At 46.4% G+C, this 24,532-nt stretch overlaps 1 protein-coding gene across 4 annotated transcripts in view; it reads left to right on the forward strand.

Annotated features, from left to right (window-relative positions):
• The window catches only part of npnta (nephronectin a), a 102,366-nt gene that overhangs the window by 13,589 nt on the left and 64,245 nt on the right, over positions 1 to 24,532 (forward strand). For 3 of the 4 annotated variants that reach the window (XM_086006899.1, XM_086006875.1, XM_086006884.1), the window contains exons 2-4: positions 22 to 122; positions 5,502 to 5,552; positions 19,224 to 19,316. In XM_086006899.1, the coding sequence (XP_085863025.1) occupies positions 22 to 122; positions 5,502 to 5,552; positions 19,224 to 19,316 (245 nt within the window). The remainder of the gene's footprint in view (positions 1 to 21; positions 123 to 5,501; positions 5,553 to 19,223; positions 19,317 to 24,532) is intronic. The other variant, XM_086006892.1, reaches the window with a different exon arrangement.

Consider the following 24,532-nt stretch of genomic DNA (forward strand, 5'->3'; position numbering starts at 1 on the left):
CTGACCTTGTTTTCTGTCCAGGGCCCGCAAGCATCGTTCTATTTCGGGCGGCATGTGTCGCTATGGGCTTCGGATGGACTGCTGCTGGGGATGGAACCGCAGACCCTGGGGACAGTGCCAGCGTGAGTACCGCAACCTGCCAGGCATGGGCTTTTACACACACAGCCTGGGGCTTTCACACACAGTGTGGGGCTTTTACACACAGTGTGGGGCTTTTACACACAGCCGGGGCTTTTACACACAGTGTGGGGCTTTTACACACAGCCGGGGCTTTTACACACAGCCGGGGCTTTTACACACAGTGTGGGGCTTTTACACACAGCCGGGGCTTTTACACACACAGCCTGGGGCTTTCACACACACAGCCTGGGGCTTTTACACACACAGCCTGGGGCTTTCACACACACAGCCGGGGCTTTTACACACACAGCCTGGGGCTTTCACACACACAGCCTGGGGCTTTCACACACAGCCTGGGGCTTTTACACACAGCCTGGGGCTTTTACACACAGCCGGGGCTTTTACACACACAGCCGGGGCTTTTACACACAGCCGGGGCTTTTACACACAGCCGGGGCTTTTACACACAGCCGGGGGCTTTCACACACAGCGTGGGGCTTTTACACACAGCCGGGGCTTTTACACACAGTGTGGGGCTTTTACACACACAGCCGGGGCTTTTACACACAGTGTGGGGCTTTTACACACAGCCTGGGGCTTTTACACACAGCCGGGGCTTTTACACACACACAGCCTGGGGCTTTTACACACACACAGCCGGGGGCTTTTACACACACACAGCCGGGGGCTTTTACACACACACAGCCGGGGGCTTTTACACACACACAGCCGGGGCTTTCACACACAGCGTGGGGCTTTTACACACAGTGTGGGGCTTTTACACACACACAGCCGGGGGCTTTTACACACAGCCGGGGGCTTTTACACACACACACACTTTCACACACAGCGTGGGGCTTTCACACACACTGTGGGGCTTTTACACACAGTGTGGGGCTTTTACACACACACAGCCGGGGGCTTTTACACACACACAGCCGGGGGCTTTTACACACACACAGCCGGGGGCTTTTACACACACACAGCCGGGGGCTTTTACACACACACACACACTTTCACACACAGCGTGGGGCTTTCACACACAGCGTGGGGCTTTTACACACAGTGTGGGGCTTTTACACACACACAGCCGGGGGCTTTTACACACACACAGCCGGGGGCTTTTACACACACACACACTTTCACACACAGCGTGGGGCTTTTACACACAGCCGGGGCTTTTACACACAGCCTGGGGCTTTTACACACACACACAGCCTGGGGCTTTTACACACACACACAGCCGGGGGCTTTTAGACACAGTTAGTCGGGATTTTTGCACACAGCGAGCTAATCAAGGGCTTTCAGTCATAGTGGAGCTTTTGCACATGTCTGGTGTTTTTACACACAGCCGGGGCTTTTACACACACACAGCCTGGGGTTTTTACACACACACCCAAGGGCTTTTATACAACTGAGGCTTGTATGAATTACCAAAGGGACAATTGCATACAGCTGGGGGCTTCAAAACACCAAGAGAGTTAAACGTTTGGGGATTGAAATACCACTGAAGGGTATTTTATACGAAGCTTGCAGGGTCTTCTGCACACTGGAAATGAGGCGTTAGTTACAGTGCTGGGGCATTCAAATACTGTCAAGCGGCAATACAGAGAGCTAGAGCTCTCAGCACTAAAGGATACTACCCACGACAAAGACTCAAAAACAGTCAAAGAGAGTGTGTTAAACAGCACACAATCAAAGTGGCTATCGCACACACTGTCTACCCTCAGAGGGGCGAGCGCACAAATATCATCAACACCACTTTCAGACAGAGCTCTTGTTTTCAGTACTGCTGCGGGAGAGTTTGCACGGAGCTGGGGCTTTTACACAGTTCTGGGGCTTTTAAGAGCTGGGTTCCTGCACACTGATGTTAGGACCTTTAGTAACATGGTAACATTAGGATCATTCAGCCCCTCCAGCCTGTTGCACCATTCAATTAGATCGCAGCTCATCAGCACCTCAACTCCATTTTCCTGCCTTTGCTCCGTAGCCCTCGATACCTTTACCCAACAAAAATCTATCGACCTCCATCCTGAAAACTCCAATTGACCCTCAGCATCCACAGCCTTTTGGGGGAGAGAGTCCCAGATTTCCACGACCCTTTGTGTGAAAAAAGTGCTTCCAGATTTCAATCTTGAGTGGCCTAGCTCTAATTTTAAGATTGTCCCCCCGTGTTCTTGAATCCCCCCATCAGAGGAAATAGTTTCTCAGCCGCGGCGCAGTGGGTAGCACTGAGGTCGTGAAAGGCGCTATATAAATGCAAGTCTTTCTTTCTATATCTGCACCATCAAACCATTTTAACATGTTTAAACACCTCGATCAGATCACTCCTCCATCGTCTATACTGATGGGAATACAGAACTAATTTATGCAACCTGTCCCCGAATTAACCCTTTCTGCACTGCCCCTGCAACTAGCCACAGGTTGGGGCTTTTGACAGAACCCAAGCTTTTAAACACAGTCGGTGTAACGTCGTATCAAGGAAGCTTTTACACAAACCAAAGCCCAGTCAGCGTTTGCATATTACCAAGGGGCGTTTACACAGCTGCACTGGGGCATTTATACATCATGTCGGGGGGGCATTTTACTCATGAATCCGTACAGGTGAGGGGTTTACACATTACTCCTGGGGCGTTTAATGTGGATGGTAACTGGCTTTTATACAATATTCTTTGTTTCTCACGAAGTCTAGATGAAGTTTGCCTTTGCACTTGCTTGCCTGGTGTTGAGTTGCTGAGGGCATTCCTATCCTGCTGGGCTTTTACACGCAAGGGGCTGCTTGGACCTCTGCTATCTTGCAAAACCTTCATGCCGTTATTTCACTCTAAAATGCATACTGTGTCACCTTGAATAAACTGCAGGTTATTAAAAAAAAAAATTCCGAGTATATTTTAAGACTGCATATTGCAGTGTCCTAGGAAGAGGTGGCCTGTTTTAAATCGGCGGGATGCTCGAAGTAAAAAAAAGTAGACCATCCCTTCGTGTCCTGCAGGCAGAACCCAGCATCTCTCACTATCAGCCTCTGCCAGTGAGATGTGATTATAATTTAGTTGTTAGACGGCAGGTGGTGCGGTCTCCATAGTCCGCCTTGGGACAGAGAACCACAGGGATTCCCCCACTTGGGCAGACCATGGGATGGGCGATACCCCTCCCACATTTGTCCAGCTGAGATTTATGGCTTTGGATCCATGCAACACAAAAGAAAACTGGAAGTGATGCCATGTCTCCAGAGATCCTGTTCCAGTGATCGCATGGCCAATTCCCCTAAAGTGTGGTGAAAGTCCTCAGGAGTGAAGGAAGCAGTGAACAAGTTGTGGAGTCTCACAGAATCTTATAGCACAGAAGGAGGCCATTCGGCCCATTGTGCCTGTGCCGGCTCTTTGAAAGAGCGATCCAATTAGTCCCACTCCCTCCTGCTCCTTCTCCCATAGCCCTGCATTTGTTTTCCCTTATCTAATTCGTTTTTGAAAGTTACTATTGAATCTGCTTCCACCGCCCTTTCAGGCAGTGCGTTCCAGATCATAACAACTCGCATATAAAAAAAAATTATAATCTCGCCTCCTGGTTCTTTTGCCAATTACATTAAATCTGTGTCCTCTGGTTACCGACCCTCCTGCCAGTGGAAACAGTTTGTCCTTATTTACTCTATCAAAACTCTTCATAATTTTGAACACCTCTATTTAATATCCCCTTAACCTTCTCTGTTCTAAGGAGAACAACCCCAGCTTCTCTAGTCTTCCTACATAATAGAAGTCCCTCATCCCAGTACCATTCTAGTAAATAATCTCTGCACCCTCTCCAAGGCCTTGACATCCTTCCTAAAGTGCGGTGCCCAGAACTGGGCACAATACTCCAGCTGAGGCCTAACCAGTGATTTAAAAAGGTTCTGCATAACTTCCTTGCTTTTGTACTCTGTGCCCCTATTTATCAAGCCCAGGATCCCTGTGCTTTTTTAACAACCTTATCAACTTGTCCTGCCACCTTCAAAGATTTGTGTATGTGAACTCTCATTTCTCATTCTCAGGAATGAGAAGTCCCAGTTGATCGAAACTGATGGCATTTTTGTTAATGTTAATGTGCCCTGCTGGTAATCCCGCAGTCACTAGTGAAGAATAACACACTAATACCCCTGGCGAGGAGGTGGTTGTCGGGCTGGGGAGAGGGGGGCAATATGTAATATGTTTAAACCCCATCAGTAACACTTAATTAGGATTAATCTTAGATCAGTATTTCGTCATACAGCTTTCATAGCCCCGAAAGGCCTTTCTCACTCACATACCCCAGTAGCGGTGGGGAGTTATGTATCATAGAATCATAAAGCAAAGAAGGGAGCCATTTGGCCCATCGTGCCTGTGCCGGCTCTTTGAAAGAGCTATCCAATGAGTCCCACTCCCCCGCTCTTTCCCCATAGCTCATGTATCGGGTACATCACTGGTGACAGTGCAATGGCCTTATCGCACAGGAGCCAGTGCTTCTACAGGTGAAGGTTTTTTTTATATACTGCCGTTGAGAGGAGCAGCTCTCTGAGACTTTGTATGCAGCAGGGTAGAACTTAATTTGCCCAGTCACTAAATTGCAGTTACTGCACAGCAATAAGAGGGCACAATAAATCCTCAGTACTAACTCGTTTAATGCCAGCGTTCTAATTTCAGACACAAAGCGCCTTCACTGTGAGCTTTCGCTGTCAATTTCAAGGTCGGGTTTCTCAATTCATAAAAATCCAGGTTCCTCCCTTTTTTTTAAAAACCGTAGTCCAATAAAATAATTGACTTAAAATTGAAAGCAGACGAATTATTGCAGTGAGGCTGTTCTATAAGATTCTCGTGGAATATTTTAGAAGGCACAGAAACATTGTGTGCTAGCTAATAATGGGAACAGTAAAGAGGGTGTGTCAGCAAATGGGGCGATTGCTGCCTCCCACAGGCATGAATTGAGGCTGATACGGTTTGCATGCATGATATATTGCAAAGCCAGAGTTCCTCACAGAGACATACTTCACAATGACAAATGCACTTATTCTAACTGGATGGCAGTAAACTCCTGCTTTGGACTGGGCGATTATCACTGAGAATCAGAGAACAAGGTGCGGTCTCGGCGAATGCTGAACGACCTGCCCGTGAGAACCAATTGACAACCGGATTGAGGGCAGCCCTTGTTGCTCATTAATGTGAATGGTTACTTCTGAGTAAACAGTGTCGTCCTGACCAACAAAAAAATAAATTTCCCTTGTGACCCATGTTATGTGTTTCAGAGAGTTCTAATAGTGGTATGTGTGTATGTGTGTATGTGTGTGTATAAATGTACTGGAATGTGGCTTGTTGACAAAATCAAGGCCAACCTCCTAAAAAGGCTTTGGAATTCTCTGGATATTTGTTTTCCAGCTTTCATCCCGTTAATGCAGAGACTATGTCGAGTAACGTACCCACTGAAAGGTTAGCTTAACATATTTCTTACAATAATCTTGTTAATTCATGGCTTGAAGACAGGGTATGTGAAGCATAAAGTGACCTCCATGACAGGTGTAAAGTGACCTCCATGACAGGTGTCAGCAGTGGCTCAGTGATAGCGCCCTTGCCTCCGAGTCTGAAGATTGTGGGTTCACGTCCCACTCCAGAGACTTGGGCACATAATCTACTCCAACACTCCTTAAGGGTACTGAGTAAGTGCTGCACTGTTGGAGGTGCCTTCTTTTGGATGAGATGTTAAACCGAGGCTTCGTCTGCTCTCTCAGGTGAGTGTAAAAGATCCCATGGCGCTATTTCGAAGAAGAGTGGGGGAGTTCTACCTGGTGTCCTGGCCAACATTTATCCCTCTACCAACATCACTAAAACAGATTATCTGGTCATGATCAATTTTGCTGTTTGTGGGAGCTTGCTGTGCACAAATTGGCTGCCGCGTTTCCTACATTACAACAGTGACTACACTTCAAAACGACTTCGTTGGGTGTAAAGTGCTTTGGGGCGTTCTGAGGCGCTATAAAAATGCAAGTCTTTTTTCTTTTTGACCTAGAGATGTAGACAGACCCCGAGAGATGATGGTGCCCTGTTTTGCGGGCAGTAAATCGTAACAGCATCGATGCGATTCTTACTTGGTGTTAATGCCTGATCTTCCGTCCTGGAAAAAGCAGGACTCTCCGTGCTATCTGACACGGCGCTCCCTCTGCGATATTCACAGAGGCATGTTATCAGAGAGGAGTTATATAGGGTCCATGTATTTATGGGACGGCCATTTATTATGTCAGTGGTGATTTAAAACAAATGCTGACATCTCAACAGCAGGATATATTACGTCGCTGTCCTGTCAACACCGCTCATAATCCCTGGCCCCAGCTGTTGTCTCCTGGTGGTCGCTAGGCTACAGGGATGCGTGCTCCAATTCTCGATGCAATGTCGCAGTATAACTGGGAACAGAGTAAATTGGATCAGCCTGGTTAAAACCTATAAAAACACCGTTTAATATTTATTTTCAATATTGTATGAAGAATGATTCTTTTTTGCCTAATGTATGCAGTCACTAAATGACTCACGACCAGTCTTGTCACTAGTGAGTTACGACTCTGTTTGAAAGTGCAAGATGAATATCTTACACTCGAGTGCATGGGATGCTGTATATAGTAGGAATGTTACACCGAAAGGTCAGAGTGTCATTAGTCAGTAAGACTTATGATAATTTTTGGAGGGGCAGATCTCTACCATACATGTGGGGCGAGCTAGGGGGGAATGTATCCCCCTCTCAGCAAGGTGAAGTCACAAAGAATTGAACAGTTTTTTGATAATCTCTTTTTGTTTCTTTCTGGAGGGGGTCGGCGGGGGGGGGGAAGCTATCTCTTTTTCTGCTAGTATTTAACTCCTCAAAGCTAGTGCATAGCACTGAGGTGGAGCATGAATAATACAAGGATTAAGAGCAAAAAGGAGTTTGTTTAACTACTCTGGTGCCCAGTTTCAAAATTACCCAGTAACACTAAGGTGCCCAGTAACACTTGTGTGGGTCTTTGAGTGGGCACCGTTCGGTGGGCACCGTTCATCATTCAGGGTGAAGTACCTGCTCAACATGCGCAATGCATGCAAGGTAAATGTGAGAATAACCCAAAAGGAATGGAGGAGCTGCTGTGAGAACGTCCCATTTTCTAAATGCAAACCTTTCATTACTTGACGTTTGTTTGTTCATCTTCCATGATTCAAGCACGGGATACTGAATAAACATTAAAGCAGACCACCATGAAGTAAATCCCCTGCACAAAAAGAGGTTCCACAATGACAAAGGGAAATAAATACATTATCCAATTCCCACCAACCGCCCCCTGCCACCCCAGCCTCCAATAAATCTGTCTTTGGGAACTGTACAAGAAGTGTGTTACATAATATTACATACATAGTATTTACAGCCATTCGGCCCAGCTGGTCCGTGCCGGTGTTTATGCTCCACACGAGCCTCCTCCCAGCCCTCTTCATCTAACTCCATCAACATATCCTTTTATTCCTTTCTCCCTCATGTGTTTATCTAGCTTCCCCTTAACTGCATCTATGCTATTCACCTCAACTACTCCTTGTTCCACATTCTAATCACTCTCTTGGGAAAGAAGTTTTGCCTGAATTCCCGGTTGGATTTATTAGTGACTATCTTACACTGATGGCCCCTAGTTCTGGACTCCCCTGCAAGCGGAGGAAAAGCGCAATATAGGATTTTCTGAACCTACTTTTTCCATTAGATTTTACCTGGAGGTGTTTGCTGGGATACAGTTCCACATGGAAAGGGTGCTCCCGTGTGCCTTTGTCCAACTGGCTGTTCCTCTAGATCAGCGGTTCCCAATCTGTTGTCCGCGGACCACCAGTGGTCCGCGAGGGTACTGCAGGTGGTCCGTGAAAAAAAATTAGGATAATGTAATAATATAATCACGTGTACCTCGTATGTATCACATTCGATAAACATTGTGGTCCTGAAAAGCTTTTGATGACGAGGTAGTGGTCCGCATAAAGGAAAAGGTTGGGAACCGCTGCTCTAGATGGTGAGCGGCGACGGGCTATTCAACCACAGGAAGCTTCGCACCCGAGTCTATGGTGACCTCACCCCACATCCATTCATGCTCACTCCCAGCCGGGGCAACTGGATAGCAATCAAGAGCTGGAAACCCTTGCCCCCCCCCACCACAACCCAGTGGTGCTCAGGACAACAGAAGCTCCCCTACTGCCACTCCGCCTGAGGTCAGCTAACCCAGCACAGATTATATGGGTTTTCCAACAGTGGAGGGCCCAGTTCTAATTCAGAATTCCAATCTGAGCTGGGTTGGTGACCCTGGTCACTCACAGGCTCTGCCGTTTCCACATGTTCAGGCTTCCGAAACAAGAGGACCAAGGAAATATAGTGAGAATCCGACTGCAGTATTACTATCAGTATGCACTATGTCCAGGGTCGTGACGAATGAGGGTTTTTGTCGGAGGTGCAGTCTTTCCGTTGAGACATTAAACCGAGGCCCTACCTGCCCTCTCAAGAGGGCATAAGAGATCCCATGGCACTACTTCAAAGAAGAGCAGGGGGAGTTCTCCCCGGTGTCCTGGGGCCAATATTTATCCCTCAACCAACATCACTAAAACAGATTATCTGGTCATTATCTCATTGCTGTTTGTGGGAGCTTGCTGCGTGCAAATTGGCTGCTGCGTTTCCCACATTACAACAGTGACTACACTTCAAAATGATTTCGTTGGTTGTAAAGCGCTTTGGGACATCCTGAGGCTATGAAAGGCACTGTATAGATGAAAGTATTTTCTTTCTTTTTTTAAAAGGGGGTTCTACGTGTACTTCAAACGGCCTTTTTCCAATGTTCGGTATTTTTGTAACTAAGAAATGAAAATTTTCAAAAGAAAGTGGAAAAAAACACATCTCTTTTGACGCTCCTGTGATTTTTTTTTCTCCCGGGTGTTGCTCACAGCAGTGACCTGGAGATTAATCTTCAATTCCTGGAGTCTCCAGGGCAATTCTGGAGGGTTGGCAACCTTACTCGGAACCTGAATTTCACAGGGGAGGAGTTTGAAGCTAAGTCAGAACTTTACATTGATCTGAACACCCACCTGAAATGAGTAGTCACTCCAAGAGTGGCTACTTGAGAGACACGACTCTGGCAGGGCTAAGATAGGTAATGGAGACAGTTCTCTAAGATAGGTAACGGTAAACACCTCACTCCCACATGATGCTCAATCTGGTATTCCTACCAAGAAAACAGTCAATTGGGGCAGGCAGATTTAAGCGACAGCCCTGAAAATTAAAACCTTCAACTTGTGGTCAGTCAACAGCCAACTATTGGGCCAGTAATTCCTGTCCCAACGCGTGAGTACGGACGGGGTACTCACGTGTGGGCCCAGAGGAATTGCCGGTTTTCAGCATGCACAGCGCATGCGGGGAAAACCGGCATTTCCTCTCCTCTGACCCAAGGGGTTAAGAGGCGGAACGCGTGCGAGGTTTCAGGTAGCGCGTGCGCGCTGAACTTCCTTTTTTTTTTGAAGAGTTGCTCGTGGGGAAAAGACTCCGGTTTTTACGCGTGGAAAAAGCAGCCGTAAGTACTTACTTTTAACAGGTAAGTGGTCTATTAAGTAAAATTAGAAAATTTTTCCACAGGTTCATTATTTTTGAAGACTTTACAGTAAGGTAAGTGTATTTTTAGCCCCGATTTTTTATACAATAATTTTTTTCAAAATTTAAAATTCTTGTTTAAAATAGTTTTTTACAATTATTTATAGTTCATTTAAGTAGTGCGATGTTTTTTTAAATTTTCTTTCAGGTTTAAGTAGTGTTTTGGGGCCAGGAGTTTTCATGAGTTTGACAGTTCTTACTATCAAACTCATGAATGAACTTTTGCAACCTCTCATTGGTTGCCCAGTGCTCACGTGATCCCAGCCGGCTCATCACACTAAGTACGCCGCTGGGTCATGCACGCACAGCGCGGCAGGACCTGAAGCGGGCCAGTGACAGGAAATGCAATGCGGGCCAGGATTGAAATGTCAGCGCGCCGGGTAAGTGCACATCGGGGGCTTGCACGCGCGGCAAGCCCCCGAACCTAATTTCTGGCCCATTATCACCAAAGGCCATGTACAGTGGTTGGTGCTGTTCCCTGCATTTCTCTTGTAATTGACGTGCGGTGAAGATCATGTCCATTGTGCCCCTTAGTGGGCGGAATCCGCATTGCGACTCTGGGAGGAACTCTTCGGCCACTGGGAGAAGGCGATTGAGGAGGATTCTTGCAATGACTTTCCCTGTGGCAGACAGCAGGGAAACTCCTCTGTAATTACCGCAATCGGACTTGAAAAAGTGTAACATCCCCACCGACACCTGGGAATCCCTGGCCCAAGACCGCACAAAGTGGAGGAGAAGCATCCGGGGAAGGCGCCGAACACCTCGAGTCTCTTCGCCGGGAGCAAGCGGAAGCCAAGTGCAGGCAGCGCAAGGAGCGCACGTCAGCCCAAGCACCCCACCCACCCGCCCCTTCAACCACCGTCTGCCCCACCTGTGACAGAGACTGTAGGTCCCGCATTGGACTCATCAGTCACCTGCAAACTCATTTTTAATGTGGAAGCAAGTCATCCTCGGTTCCCGAGGGACTGCCTAAGAGGAAGAAGAAGATTATCACCAAACCTCTATGCTGCAGTACTTTAAAGCCAGTAGCTCAGTCAGCCCCTTTACTCCATCCAACCCCTCCCAGTGGACCCAACACCAGAGGGCAACTGATGAATGGGAGGTTCCAGCACCCCATTGCCCTCCTAAGTGTCCATGGAGACCCCAACATATTGCCCAATGAGGCCCTTGACCAAACCTCGCTGCTCACCTGAGCTCCCCATCAAAGAATGACCACGGCCCCCATTAAAGATTAATACCATTGAAGAGTGTAATACTGTTGATGTATGTGTATGCAGGTATCTTGTCGTGTACAATGACACGAGATAGAGTGGAAGTTTTGTACAGCTGAATGAAAATTTGAAGACCAAAAAAAGCCAAATGATTTTGGTGGGTCCATCTATCTCGATTTGGCGGAAAAAAACCTAACATCTGTTTCTTAAGAGTACATTAAGCCCACATTTAAAGGTAAAAAAATAGCGGGATAGCTTGTAGTTTAACATTTAATTTGACATTACCGTTCTTTACTAAGAAGTGGAATTTGTTAAGGGCCTCAGCTTTTCACTATATTTATCAATGAGTTGGCTGTTTTGTTGCTGACGACACCAAGTTAGGTGGCACAGTAAGTCGTGTAGATGGGAGCAGAAAGTTGCAGAGTGACATCGATATTTGAGTCAGCAAAACTGTGGCTGATGGAGTTCAGTGTTGGGAAGTGTGAGGTCTTCCAATTAGGACCTAAGAAAGATCGATCAGAGTACTTTCTAAATGGTGAGCAACTAGGAACGATGGAGGAGCAGAGAGATTTAGAAGTCCATGTGCAGAAATCACTAAAACCTAGTGGACAGGTACAAAAAATAATCAAAAAGGCTAATGGGATGTTTGCCTTTATCGCCAAGGGGCTGGAATATAAAGGGTTGGAAGTTATGCAACAGTTGTATAAAGTTCTGGTTAGACCGTATCTGGAGCATTGCGTTCAGTTCTGGGCACCACACCACAGGAAGGATATATTGGTCTTGGATTAAATTATGAAGACAGGTTGCATAGACTAGGCTTGTAGTATAGAGAACTAAGGGATGAGCGGTTTAAAATGATGCAAGGATAGGGGAGATAAAGAGAAACTATTTCCTCTGGTGGGGGGTCCACAACAAGGGGGTTTAACCTTAAAATTAGAGCTAGGCTGTTCAGGGTGATGTCAGAATGCACTTCTTCACATAAAGGGTAGTGGAAATCTGGAACTCTCTCCCCCAAAAAGCTGTCGAGGCTAGATCAATTGAAAATTTCAAACTGAGATTGATACGATTTTTGTTAGGCAAGGGTATTAAGGGATATGGAACCAAGGTGGGTAAATGGAGTTAAGATACAGATCAGCCATGATCTAATTGAATGGTGGAACAGGCTCGAGGGGCTGAATCTGCATTTTGTGGTTTCAACAGCTCTATGGTTGTCCATGTTTCAAAATGGTGGCTCTTGGGTCACAAAATCCTTCTGAACATCTTGAGTTTCGACGATTGTAACAAATCTAAGTGCTGCCTCCGTGGACATTTTAGTCCTTTCTGTTGTAAGTTGTTTGTTTCATCCCTTCTCTTCTTCCCCTCTTCCTACATTCACCATTTCCCATCCAATAAAGGAAACAGGCAACCCGTTCCCACTTCTCTACAATATTACTCTTGAATTGTCCGCAGGGAGCACAGGAAGAGTGGAAGTTCTTAGTTTCCCTTCTTCCCTCTCTTATTTCTGTGCAAATAGGTTTTTTAATGTATTTGCATAGACCTCCTGTCAACTTATTTTATATTTCTGTACTCCTGCCCTCAAGTCATTGACTCTCAGAGATATGGTTGGAACAACAGTGACTATCCTCCAGTGCCCCTTCAAGTGACCATTCTTCAAATGTGAACCTCGGCAGTGAGTGTAGATAGGAAATTTACCATGGAGAGTATCAGTGCTCACCTGAGGTCCATACCTGTACTCACCTGAGGTGCATACCTGTACTCACCCGAGGTGCATACCTGTACTCACCCGAGGTCCATACCTGTACTCACCTGAGGTCCATACCTGTACTCACCTGAGGTCCATACCTGTACTCACCTGAGGTCCATACCTGTACTCACCTGAGGTGCATACCTGTACTCACCTGAGGTCCATACCTGTACTCACCTGAGGTCCATACCTGTACTCACCTGAGGTCCATACCTGTACTCACCTGAGGTGCATACCTGTACTCACCTGAGGTCCATACCTGTACTCACCTGAGGTCCATACCTGTACTCACCTGAGGTCCATATTTGTACTCACCTGAGGTGCATACCTGTACTCACCTGAGGTCCATATTTGTACTCACCTGAGGCCCATACCTGTACTCACCTGAGGTCCATACCTGTACTCATTCATAGAATCATAGAACTTTACAGCACAGAAGGAGGCTATTCGGCCCATCTTGTCTGTGCCGGCCGACAAAGAGCTATCCAGCCTAATCCCACTTTCCAGCACTAGGTCCGTAGCCTTGTAGGTTACGACACTTCAAGTGCACATCCAAGTACTTTTTAAATGTGATGAATGTCATTGCAGCAGGAGTCACTGGATGGCAAACAGGAGAGGCAACTTTGACTGATCATTCCCTCCCTAGTTCATGGCACTGAGGCCAATTGCCGTGCCCCTATTGCATGCCCTGGCTCGCCACGGAGCAGAGACCAAACCTGGGATCTTCCTGCTCTGTGCGGCTGACAGTGTGCATCCATCAATCCTTTTACTTAACAAGTTCCAACAAAAGTAAATGTCAAACATTTTTTATTTTGGGGAGAGCAGCAGAGGTGGAAAGAATTAGAAGCTGTTTATTTTACCCAACACTTTGATACGAATGCTGGTATGTTACACAGCTCACAAACAGCTGATTTCAAAGCATGTTAAGACATTGCATTTATATTGTGTTTTCCATGACCTCAGGAAGTCCCAAAGCGCTTTACAGCCAATGAAGTACTTTTTGAAGTGTAGTCACTGTTGTAATGTAGGAAATGCGGCAGCCAATTTGCGCACAGCAAGCTCCCACAAACAGCAATGTGATAAATGACCAGATATAAAAACAGAAAATGCTGGAAATACTCATTAGGTCAGGCAGCATCTGCGGAGAGAGAAACCGAGGTAACGGCCGTAATTTTGCAGGGGGGGGGGGGTCAGCTGGCGCGATCGGTGGCGGATTGGGGAAAGTTTTTTTCACAGCGGGTCGGGAGCCCATTGTGAACCCACCGCCATGCGCCTTTCCCGATGTTGGGTCTGTCAGCGCTGATCAGACTTGACACACAGCGGTGGGCGACCCAATTCAGGTAATTAGTGACTTGTTTAGAACCACTTAAGAATGATTTTCAGCTTACCTTTTGCATTTGACAGCTCGCCCATGGGGTCCACGCTGGTCATGGACCACATCTGTCAAGCTGAGGCAGGAGTTCAGTGGCCATTGAATCAGTTGTTGAGTTGACAGCTTCAAATGTAAAGTAAAAGCTCCCACCTTACAGAGATATCTTCCCTCAGTCACAAGCTCTTCCGCACTGCATTTACACAACAGATTCGCCATGCTGCAAGTCTTTACACAAGTCTACATCCAGTCTGACCTCATTACCTCTCTCACCATTGACAGATCGCTCAGTGGGTAGCGCCCTCGCCTCTGAGTCAGAAGGTTGTGGGTTCAAGTTCCACTCCAGGGACTTGAGCACAAAAATCTAGGCTGACACTCCGGTGCAGTACTGAGGGAGTGCCGCACTGTCAGAGTTGCTGTCTTTTGGATGGGACATTAAACCGAGGTCCCATCTGCTCTCTCAGGTGGACGTATAAGATCCCATGGCACTATTTCGAAGAAGAGTAGGGGAGTTAATCCCTCAATCAACATAAAAGCAGATTATCTGGTCATTATCACATTGCTGTTTGTGATAATGAGGGATGGGTGGAGGTCCAAGGTAAGTTGGTGTGAGTAAGGATGTGCAGGAGTAGGGTAGGGAAGGCAGAGTGATGGGGATGTGATGAGAGGCACAGCAAGATGAGGTTGAGTGTGGCTTTGTACTAACATTTTGCGATCTACTGAGATCATTGAAACATTTGTAGCACTGCACCCAATTCCTCCTGACCACATCCCTGCTTGTGCCCAGCTCTGCAATGTGCAACCAGGTTGTGTTGATCTCCTGGGGAGGTCTCTTCTGCCTATGGGAAGGGAAGAGGACCTCCCTGCGTGCTGACTCCCTCTATAAACATATGGAGGGAGTCATGGGAGAGCCTGGGTGCACCTTTGTCCAGTGCTTGTCAGTGTTTGCAGCACCTCAATGCGGTAGAACACTGACAGCACAAATGTCAAAATAAAGCTGGCCATGGTCCCTTTAAGGAAACCGGCTGATGACCCGTCATCAAATGATGTCACCAGACCCGCTTCCTCTAATTGGCCGGGTAATGCGCTGGGCGGGCTTAACAAGCCCAATCAGGGGAAATTCATTTCAGTGCGGGATGGAGCTAGCACCGGGGTCGGGATCCGCCACTGACGTCGCCCGCTGCCGACCCGCCGAGGTGAGCAAAATCCTGACCAACATTGCCAGAACGACCTGCTGAGTATTTCCAACACTTTCTGTTTTTATTTCAGATTTCCAGCATCTGCAGTTTTTTTTGCTTTTGTATAAATGACCAGATAATCTGTTTTAGTGATAAATATTGGCCAGGGCACCAGGGAGAACTCCCCCTGCTCATCTCCCAAAATAGTACCATGGAATATTTTACATCCACCTGAGAGGGCAGACAGAGCTTTGCTTCAACGTCACATTCGAAAGACAGCACCTCCGACAGTGCAGTACTTGGAGTGTTGGCCTCAATTATGTGGTCAAGTCCCTGGAGTGGGATTTGAACCCACGTCCTTCTGACTTGGAGGTGAGAGTGGGAGTGGCTATTGCCATGTAAGTAGTACACATATGTTTGAACGGTTTAACAATAAGTTGCTACCAATCCACTACAATGCAAGACTATTGAGAAACGCTTCACGTGTTGCTCCAGTTCTGGCAGATTCCATGCAGTTGGTTCTGATATCACAAATGCTCACAGCACGAACTGAATGTGATATTTTTTCCCTCTCTAATCAAAACAAACAAAATTTGTTTTGAGCTGAAGTTGCTCCAGTTGGGATCAAAGTCCTTGGACTCTTGCTGAGGGACCCAACACTGCTTTGAAGGAACAAGTTATTGCGTTACCCGTCAGGTACCACTCCCACACCTACTATTGTGAAATGAGCTAAAAGATCAGAAAAAGAACAACAGTCCATCAAATGCCTGAAGATTCCAAACATCGCAATTCTAACTCGGTCCCCTTCTGAGGAAATGTCTATTGTCCATTGCCCTGAAAACACTGTTTGTCTGCACCTTGGCTGTTTCTGCCTCCTGTTGGTCATTGCCTCCGTCTAGTCTCTGCCTCCGTCTAGTCACTGGCTCAGTATAGTCACTCCCTCCGTCTAGTCTCTGCCTCCGTCTAGTCACTGGCTCCATATAGTCACTCCCTCCGTCTAGTCACTGCCTCCGTCTAATCTCTGCCGCCGTCTAGTCACTGGCTCTGTATAGTCACTGCCTCTGTCTAGTCACTGCCTCCGTCTAGTCTCTGCCTCCGTCTCTGCCTCCGTCTAGTCACTGCCTCCCTCTAGTCTCTGCCTCCGTCTAGTCTCTGTCTCCCTCTAGTCTCTGCCTCCCTCTAGTCTCTGCCTCCCTCTAGTCTCTGCCTCCCTCCAGTCACTGTCTCCCTCTAGTCTCTGTCTCCGTCTAGTCACTGCCTCCCTCTAGTCACTGCCTCCGTATAGTCACTCCCTCCGTCTAGTCACTGCCTCCCTCTAGTCACTCCCTCCGTCTAGTCTCTGCCTCCGTCTATTCACTGCCTCCCTCTAGTCTCTCCCTCCGTTTAGTCTCTGCCTCCGTCTATTCACTGCCTCCCTCTAGTCTCTCCCTCCGTTTAGTCTCTGCCTCCGTCTAGTCTCTGCCTCCGTCTATTCACTGCCTCCCTCTAGTCTCTCCCTCCGTTTAGTCTCTGCCTCCGTCTAGTCTCTGCCTCCGTCTAGTCTCTGCCTCCTGCTAGTCACTGCCTCCCTCTAATCACAAATGATTTCCACTTACACAAAGCAAGGCGTTATGCACTAAAGTGAGACTTTTCCTTTTCATGTGTGGAGAACATCATTGTAAAGACATTTTCCAATATCTATATTTCCTTTCTCTGTTCAAAGTTCCTGCTTTAAGTTCTCTTATCAACTTGCAGTGTCCAATTTCAGAACCACTTATAATGTGGAACAAGATGAAAGCTCTTTGAGTGAGGCTCACCCTTGTCTTAATCAGCCTCCCTCCCTTTAATGAGCCGTTGGGTGCTGTTTATATTCCATCCTTCTCCAAATGCAACAATGAAAGTCAGCAACTTTCAATCACCTTCTACCACAATGAGAGCACCTTAAAACAAACAGGGACAAAGTTAATGTCAATATTAACTTCAGTGCCATGGAGTGCACAGCTCACACTTTCAACCCTTGGCAGGCTATTGGATGCAACAAAATTAAAAATGATAATCAATTTATAACTTTTTTTTGAATGAACGGTGCAAATGGAAGAAAATATGGTTTCCCATTCTAGGTTTCTCCATTTCCTGTCCAATACACAGTACATTATTGCAGAGGTTAGATGTGGGGACACTAAAAGTTACTGATGTCCCATGAAAACGACATACTTAATCTAGATTCGTTAACTTCCTCTGTCGTGGGAGAATTCATAGAACCATAGACTTTTACAGCACAGAAGGAGGCCAATCGGCCCATCGTGCCTGTGCCGGCTCTTTGAAAGAGTGATCCAATTAGTCCCACTCCCCCTGCTCTTCCCCCATAGCTCTGCAATGTTTTTCCTTTGCAAGTCTATATCTGATTCCCTTTTGAAAGTTACTATTGATTCGGCTTCCACCACCCTTTCAGGCAGCGCGTTCCAGATCACAACAACTCGCTGCGTAAAGAAAACTCTCCTCATCTCCCCTCTGGTTCTTTTACCAGATAAAGAATAAAAATTAAAATGGGGTTCAGTCTTAATCACTTTAAGTGGTGCCTTACAGTCAGCGAGTTTCTTTTCATTTTTTGTTTTTACAACTTACAATTTCTACTTGGCTGGAAATATCGCCATTGTGGCTCATTCCCCTCTGCTTCCTGCTGTAAAGAACGTAAGAAATAGGAGCAGGAGTCGGCCATTTAGCTCCTCGAGCCTGCTCCGCCATTCAATAAGATCATGGCTGATCTTCGACCTCAACTCCACTTTCCAGCCCTATCCCTATATCTCTCGATTCCCTTACTTTCCGTTTCCAATGTTCTCCCGTCATTCCCTGGAGGCTCTCACTCACTCTGGTATAACGGTACCATGGGTGTCATCAGCCGTCCATTACCTCACCCACTGCTTGTGCATGAGCCTGGATGGTGTCAGCAAGCTATTTGGTGATGAAGGGCATTTGAAGTCCACAGCCGTGCCTTTTCCAGCAGGGTGTCATTGGAAAACGATCGAGAGGGCAAAAATGCTGGCTGATTGCCCTCCCACACCCCACCAGAGTCCAAAGGTGCTGAGGCCAATTGCGACCTCTCTGCCAGTGCTCCAGTTGAGAGCGGCTAACATCAGCAGAGACCAAGGATTGGATTTTCCTGCTCTGTGTGGCCCTGCACCATTGCCGGCAGTGCACCTACTACCAGGAGCTCTGCTCCCCTGTATTTATGTATTTATATATTAAGGTATGTCGGCATTATGCATTATGCAGCAAAACAATGTTCTGAGGACCAGACGGAGCCATGTTCCCTGACTAAAAATAGCACTTACTTTGCAGATAGTAAAATGTCCCTTCACAGGGCCTGTCAAATCTGAAGCTACTGCTCTTCCATTTGGAGGCAAGTCCTGTGCTGTCTTATTGTAATCTCTAACAGATGTAGTTATCTGCCCAGCACTACACCTCTTGTCATCTGTGAGACTTACGGTTGCGCTGTTGTAACACTTCAAAGGTGCATGTGTTGCCAACTAAACAGGAAGCAGATGCCCATTTTGAAGTGAGCAGCCATTTTGTATCACATGCCTTTCAATGATGGGTGAGGTAAATCCCAGGGCAAGACACGTGACGTCTGGGAGCATGTTTCAAACAGTGTCGTTTAATTGTCGTTAACAGTGCTGGCACTTGTCGTTCTGAGAACATGCCTTCTAAATGTATTTGTTACATAATCGTTCAAGGTTAAACATTGCCTATCAAAGTCAGAATAGCAGTGGCATTGTCCTTGTGAATAGAGTGATATGTGAGTGAGAAATTCACAGCTAATTATGTGTTATTACTATGGAATTGTGGTGTGTTGGATTGGTCCTGTAGAGTTTACTTTCCTGAAACTGTATCCTCGTCGAGAGTGAAAGGCTAACTCTGCCGACAGTGAGCTTGCTGAGCTGACAAGGCTACTGTTTGATCTGTTTAAACGTTAACTTTGTTTATTCTGCTCTCACCAGCGGTGTGCCAACATGGATGTAAACACGGCGAGTGTGTGGGACCAAATAGATGCAAGTGCTACCCAGGGTACACGGGCAAAACGTGCAATCAAGGTAAGAACGAGAAACCAGGTTTTGCCAATCAAAAAATAAATAAAATGCCGCTATCCAACGCTGAAGGGTTTTCTGATCTCGCCAAGAGCCTCCGAGTGAGCACTTGCTGCACTTTGACAGGAAAGAACGCAGAGAAACAGTGTTCACATCACATAGCAGCACTGTGCCAACCTTTCCCATAAAGAGATTGCATACACGGTTATCAGTAGTTTGTTCTGTTTGATAGTAAAAAAGCCGTACATCTTCGATATACCAATCTATAGTTACACATATGTTGGAGCTAAAACACGTTTACGTGGTTTGGCATGTTTCTGGAATACACACGTTGGTGTTGTACAATGAATAATGTATAATGATTTTGAATTTTTTTGTTCACGGGATGTGGGCGTCGCTGGCAAGGCTGGCATTTATTGCCCATCCCTAATTGCTCTGAGAAGGTGGTGGTGAACCGCTGTTCTTTGCAGCGGTTTGGTACAACTGAATGGCTTGCTCGGCCATTTCAGAGGGCAGTTAAGAGTCAACCACATTGCTGTGGGTCTGGAGTCACACGTAGGCCAGACCGGGTAAGGACAGCAGATTTCCTTCCCTGAAGGACATTAGTGAACCAGCTGGGTTTTTACGACAATCCGGTCGTTACATGGTCACCATTACTGATTCTAGCTTTTTATTCCAGATTTATTTCATTAACTGAATTTAAATTCCCCAGCTGCTGTGGTGAGATTTGAACTCATGTCTCTTGGATTATTAGTCCAGGACCTATCGGGATTACTAGTCCAGTAACATAACCACTGTGCTACCGTACCCAGTGGAAATATAAGTATTTTTATGTACACTGCTAATGGTTGCACAGACCAGTAAGGTGCTGTTTCTTGGAAAATATTTGATGTGTCTGTAAATCTATACACTCTGGCTGCATGGCTTTTATTTTATGTACTGGTTTTACAGCGCTCGGATTCTGCAGCTTAAATCTTTCAATGGCCCCTCTGATAACCATGTGAAAAATGTCTCAGTTCATAACCTTTAGGGACGGGAGCAAACACGCTGAATGACTCTTAAATGCGCCCTTTGTCGTCTGAAGTATTTTAACACAATATTGCTCTAATTCTGGGTTATTTTCACAGGAGGTGTGATTAGCAGGTTTCCAAACCGAGCAGAGCAGTACTTACCTGTCGCAGATGGGTTGGCGGGGGGGGGGCGGGCGGCGGTCAGATTAAAGATTGACAATTGTTGCAGCTTTCTGTGTTGAAACTATAAATTCACAGGCTGTGGAGAGGTTGGGTACTGTGAGGTGTTAATGAGGAGGAACACAGAGATCAGGCAGCTATAGAAATGCAAGTGTGCTTACAGATAAAGCTTTTTAGTTCAAATTTTCCTCGCTGCACTGATTAATGTTAAGGTATATTCCACGGGTGCTGGTAGCTGTCTGGTGCCCCACTCAACTGACCCATTCTACCTGTGTTGGGACTAGGAAGTGGCTCTTCCACCACAAGGGGGCGTCACGGGCAAGCCTGATCTGGTCTCACCTAATGTCCAGACTCATCATGTGGGCCCCGATTTTAACTCCAGGTGGATTCCCCGCTCAGGCCGGAGTTAAAATTACAGTCGAATCTCAATGATGTCACTGGGCTGCAACATGCATATGTAAGAAAGGACCCTGTTGGCTCCGGAGGCGTGGTCCTTTGCTGCCTGGCTCAGGAGAGCAGCTTAAAATTGCAGACGTTGCGAGAATGGCGGCTTTCGGACAGGTAAGAGCCAGGGGTGATTTTAACTGCCCACCCGCCAGGTTTCTGCTGTGCGAGTAGGGTTAAAACCGAGGCCCCGTCTTCCATCTCATGGCACTATTTCGAAGAAAAGCAGAGGAGTTCTCCCCGGTGAACTTGCCAATATTTGTCCCTCAGCCAACATCACTAAAACAGATTATCTGGTCATTATCACATTGCTGTTTGTGGGACTTTGCTGTGCGCAATTGGCTGCTGCATTTCCTACATTACAACAGTGACCATACTTCAAAAGTATTTAATTGGATGTCAGGCGCTTTGGGATGTCGTGAGGTCGGGAAAGGTGCTGTAAAAATGCAAATTCTTTCTTTTCCTTTTAACTCAATGCATCCTATATCTTCATTAAAAGAAAAAGTTCTACTATAACTCTGCTTCCTCCCCAGCTCCACCTCGTACATGCACATTGTTTTATACAAGACTAAATATTTTTTTTGCCAGCAAGATTTGAACCTGGACTAACAGTATCTTTCCTCGTAATTCTTGAATAGGTAAATGTTTAAGAATAACCATCTGTTGGCCACTTGAGGTAGAATTATAGACACAGTTTCCTGGGTCTAGAGAGTTATTACTCACTTTCTTTTTAAGTATTGATATGTTTAATCCTGGGGATTAAATGCTTGCGATTCTTTAATGGGTTCTGTTACTGTCTATACTAATAGCTGCAGTCAGAACTCATAAGGTAGACTTTTTTTTAAAACTAAAAGCAGATTCATAGAGGAAAGCCAGACCTGCTCGTCTGATAAATGAGGACAAAGCCACCAGGGGCTTGACCTCTGTCCAGTGGAGAAATGAGCGGTTTATTCACAACCTCCTTCCCCACTGACATAAAACTAGGAGAACCACCTCCTGCAGTAAATAGGCAGCAAGCGACAAGAAAGTGGCGTTTGTCGTGGGGTTTTGGCCAAGTCTGACATCAATAGTTGTGAGTAATTGGTGCGCTGAAGTCCTGGTGAGTACAGACCCCAATAGATCATAAAATGCTGGGCTTAGTTGCTGCTATTACTTATTTTTGAATAAGGAAGGAAAATAGGTTAGATAACCTTTCACCTTCAAGACCTGGGCTCAAATCCAACTGTCAGACTGATGGGATGGGATGGAAATCTCCTTTAACTGTTAAAGGTTCGTCTCACGATAGAAGACGACAGAGTAGGTTTTCCTCAGTGGTCACTTGAGATACATTTGAGGTGCCAGTGAAGAAGAAGCTGCCCACATTTTCCCACTCCCCAGGACATTTTCAGGCCTGTTCCCATCCCATCCCTGGTTGGTTCATATACCTAAAAAAAAAATTAGGCACATTGAGTTTTATAAATAGGGACAAGAATAAAGAAGTAATGATAAATTTATACAAAACATTGGTTCGGCCACAGTTAGGGTACTGGATGAAGTTTTGAAAGGACAGTAAACCCGTAGAGAGCGTTCAGCGTAAGTTCACCCGGATGATGTCAAGGAGAGGAAACTGTAGTTGGGGAATCAGTGATGAAACGTCATCAAATTTAAAATTGTCACTGAGAGTCAGGAGCGAAAGTAGGAAAAAATATTTGAAGCCGAGGGGGATACCATGCTCTGCGGAGAGAGAAGTGCGGTGGGATTAATCTTGAATTGCTCTAGCAAAGAGCCGGCACAGACACAGTGGGCCGAATGGCCTCCTTCTGTGCTGCGCTCTATGGCTCTGATTCTGATTGGCAATCTCAGTCACAGAGGTCGCAAACTGGCTGATATGGGAAATGAGAAAGTGCCACACTGGTGCAATGAGGTTTGGGGGTGGAGGGGGGGTGAGACACACTGGGGGGGGTGAAATTGATCTTAGAATGGAAAATCGAGCGGAGTGTAACACTGACTGCCAATTCACTATCCGCCATTTTGTGCTACCTCCCAACACCAATTTCACCTCCCCCCGTTATTCGGCAGAGTGGAGGAAGGTTTGCTCTGTACCTGACCTGGGAGGACTAGATGCTGACAGTGGGTGTATATAAGGAAAGAAAGTCTTGCATTTCTATAGCGCCATTCATGACCTCATAAAACACTTTACAGCCAATGAAGTACTTTTTTGAAGTGTAGTCACTGTTGTAATGTAGGAAACGCGGAAGCCAATTGCGCACAGCAAGCTCCCACAAACAGCAATGTGATTATGACCAGATCATCTGTTTTTGTTATGTTGATTGAGGGATAAACATTAGCCAGGACACCGGGGATAACTCCCCTACTCTTCTTCGAAATAGTGCCATGGGATCTTTTACATCCACCAGAAAGAGAGCAGGCGGGGCCTCGGTTAACGTCTCATCTGAAAGACGGCACCTCCGACAGTGCAGCACTCCCTCAGCACTGCCCTGCAGCATCAGCCTAGATTTTTGTGCTGCTAACTGAGCCACAGCTGACACCTGAAATGAGAAAGCGCTCCATTCGCCAGCACCGACATTTCCCCGTACCCTGATGAGCATAAATGTTAGCAATAAAACAAGAGTCCTGTCGTTGCTAATTCTCCTGACTTTGCAGTACCTTTAACATAAAAGGAAAGAAACCATGCTTGTGGCATATTTTCCCACTGCCAATCAGAACTCTTCTTTCCGAATATCTATAACGTTGATTGGTGCTAAATCTGATTGAAAATTGACCGGGTTAAAGGTGCTGTAAATAATGAAATGAGCCAAATTCAGATGGGCAAACCCACATGGCATAACCAAATAAGGAAAAGCACCGTTTGCAATGTTAACACAAAGTAAAACCTAAACAGAATGTCCAACTTGTTTAGTCTTCATGTATTCTGTGCTCCGTTTGTGTATATAGGGAGCTGTGTGAACAGCAGAATTCCCCACTTTCCATAAAATGAAACAAGGTCACTGACATAACCTTCATGTTTAATAAGTAAACATTCTGACCACTGGCTAAATCAGCAGCTTGTACATAGTTTTTTTATTAGTTCATGGGATGTGGGCATCGCTGGCAACGCCAGCATTTATTGCCCATCCCTAATTGCCCTCGAGAAGGTGGTGCTGAGCCACCTTCTTGAACCACTGCAGTCCGTGTGGTGAAGGTACTCCCACGGTGCTGTTAGGGAGGCAGTTCCAGGATTTTGACCCAGCGACGATGAAGGAACGGCGATATATTTCCAAGTCAGGGTGGTGTCTGTGTGGAGTTTGCACATTCTCCTCGTGTTTGCGTGGGTTTTCTCCGGGTGCTCCGGTTTCCTCCCACAGTCCAAAGATGTGCGGGTTAGGTTGATTGGCTATGATAAATTGACCCTTAGTGTTAGGGGGATTAAATACATGGGGTTATGGGGATAGGGTGGGATATGTGTTGGTGTAGGGGTTACGGGGATCGGGTGGGATATGTGTCAGTGCAGGCTCGATGGGCCGAAATGGCCTCTATCTGCACTGTGGGGTTTCTGTGATTCTGTGATTCTGTGTGTGACTTGGAGGGGAACTTGGAGGTGGTGGTGTT

This window comes from Somniosus microcephalus, chromosome 2 (assembly GCF_052327205.1).
Source record: "Somniosus microcephalus isolate GS21.2 chromosome 2, FLI_Smic_1.0, whole genome shotgun sequence".
NCBI lineage: Eukaryota > Metazoa > Chordata > Chondrichthyes > Squaliformes > Somniosidae > Somniosus > Somniosus microcephalus.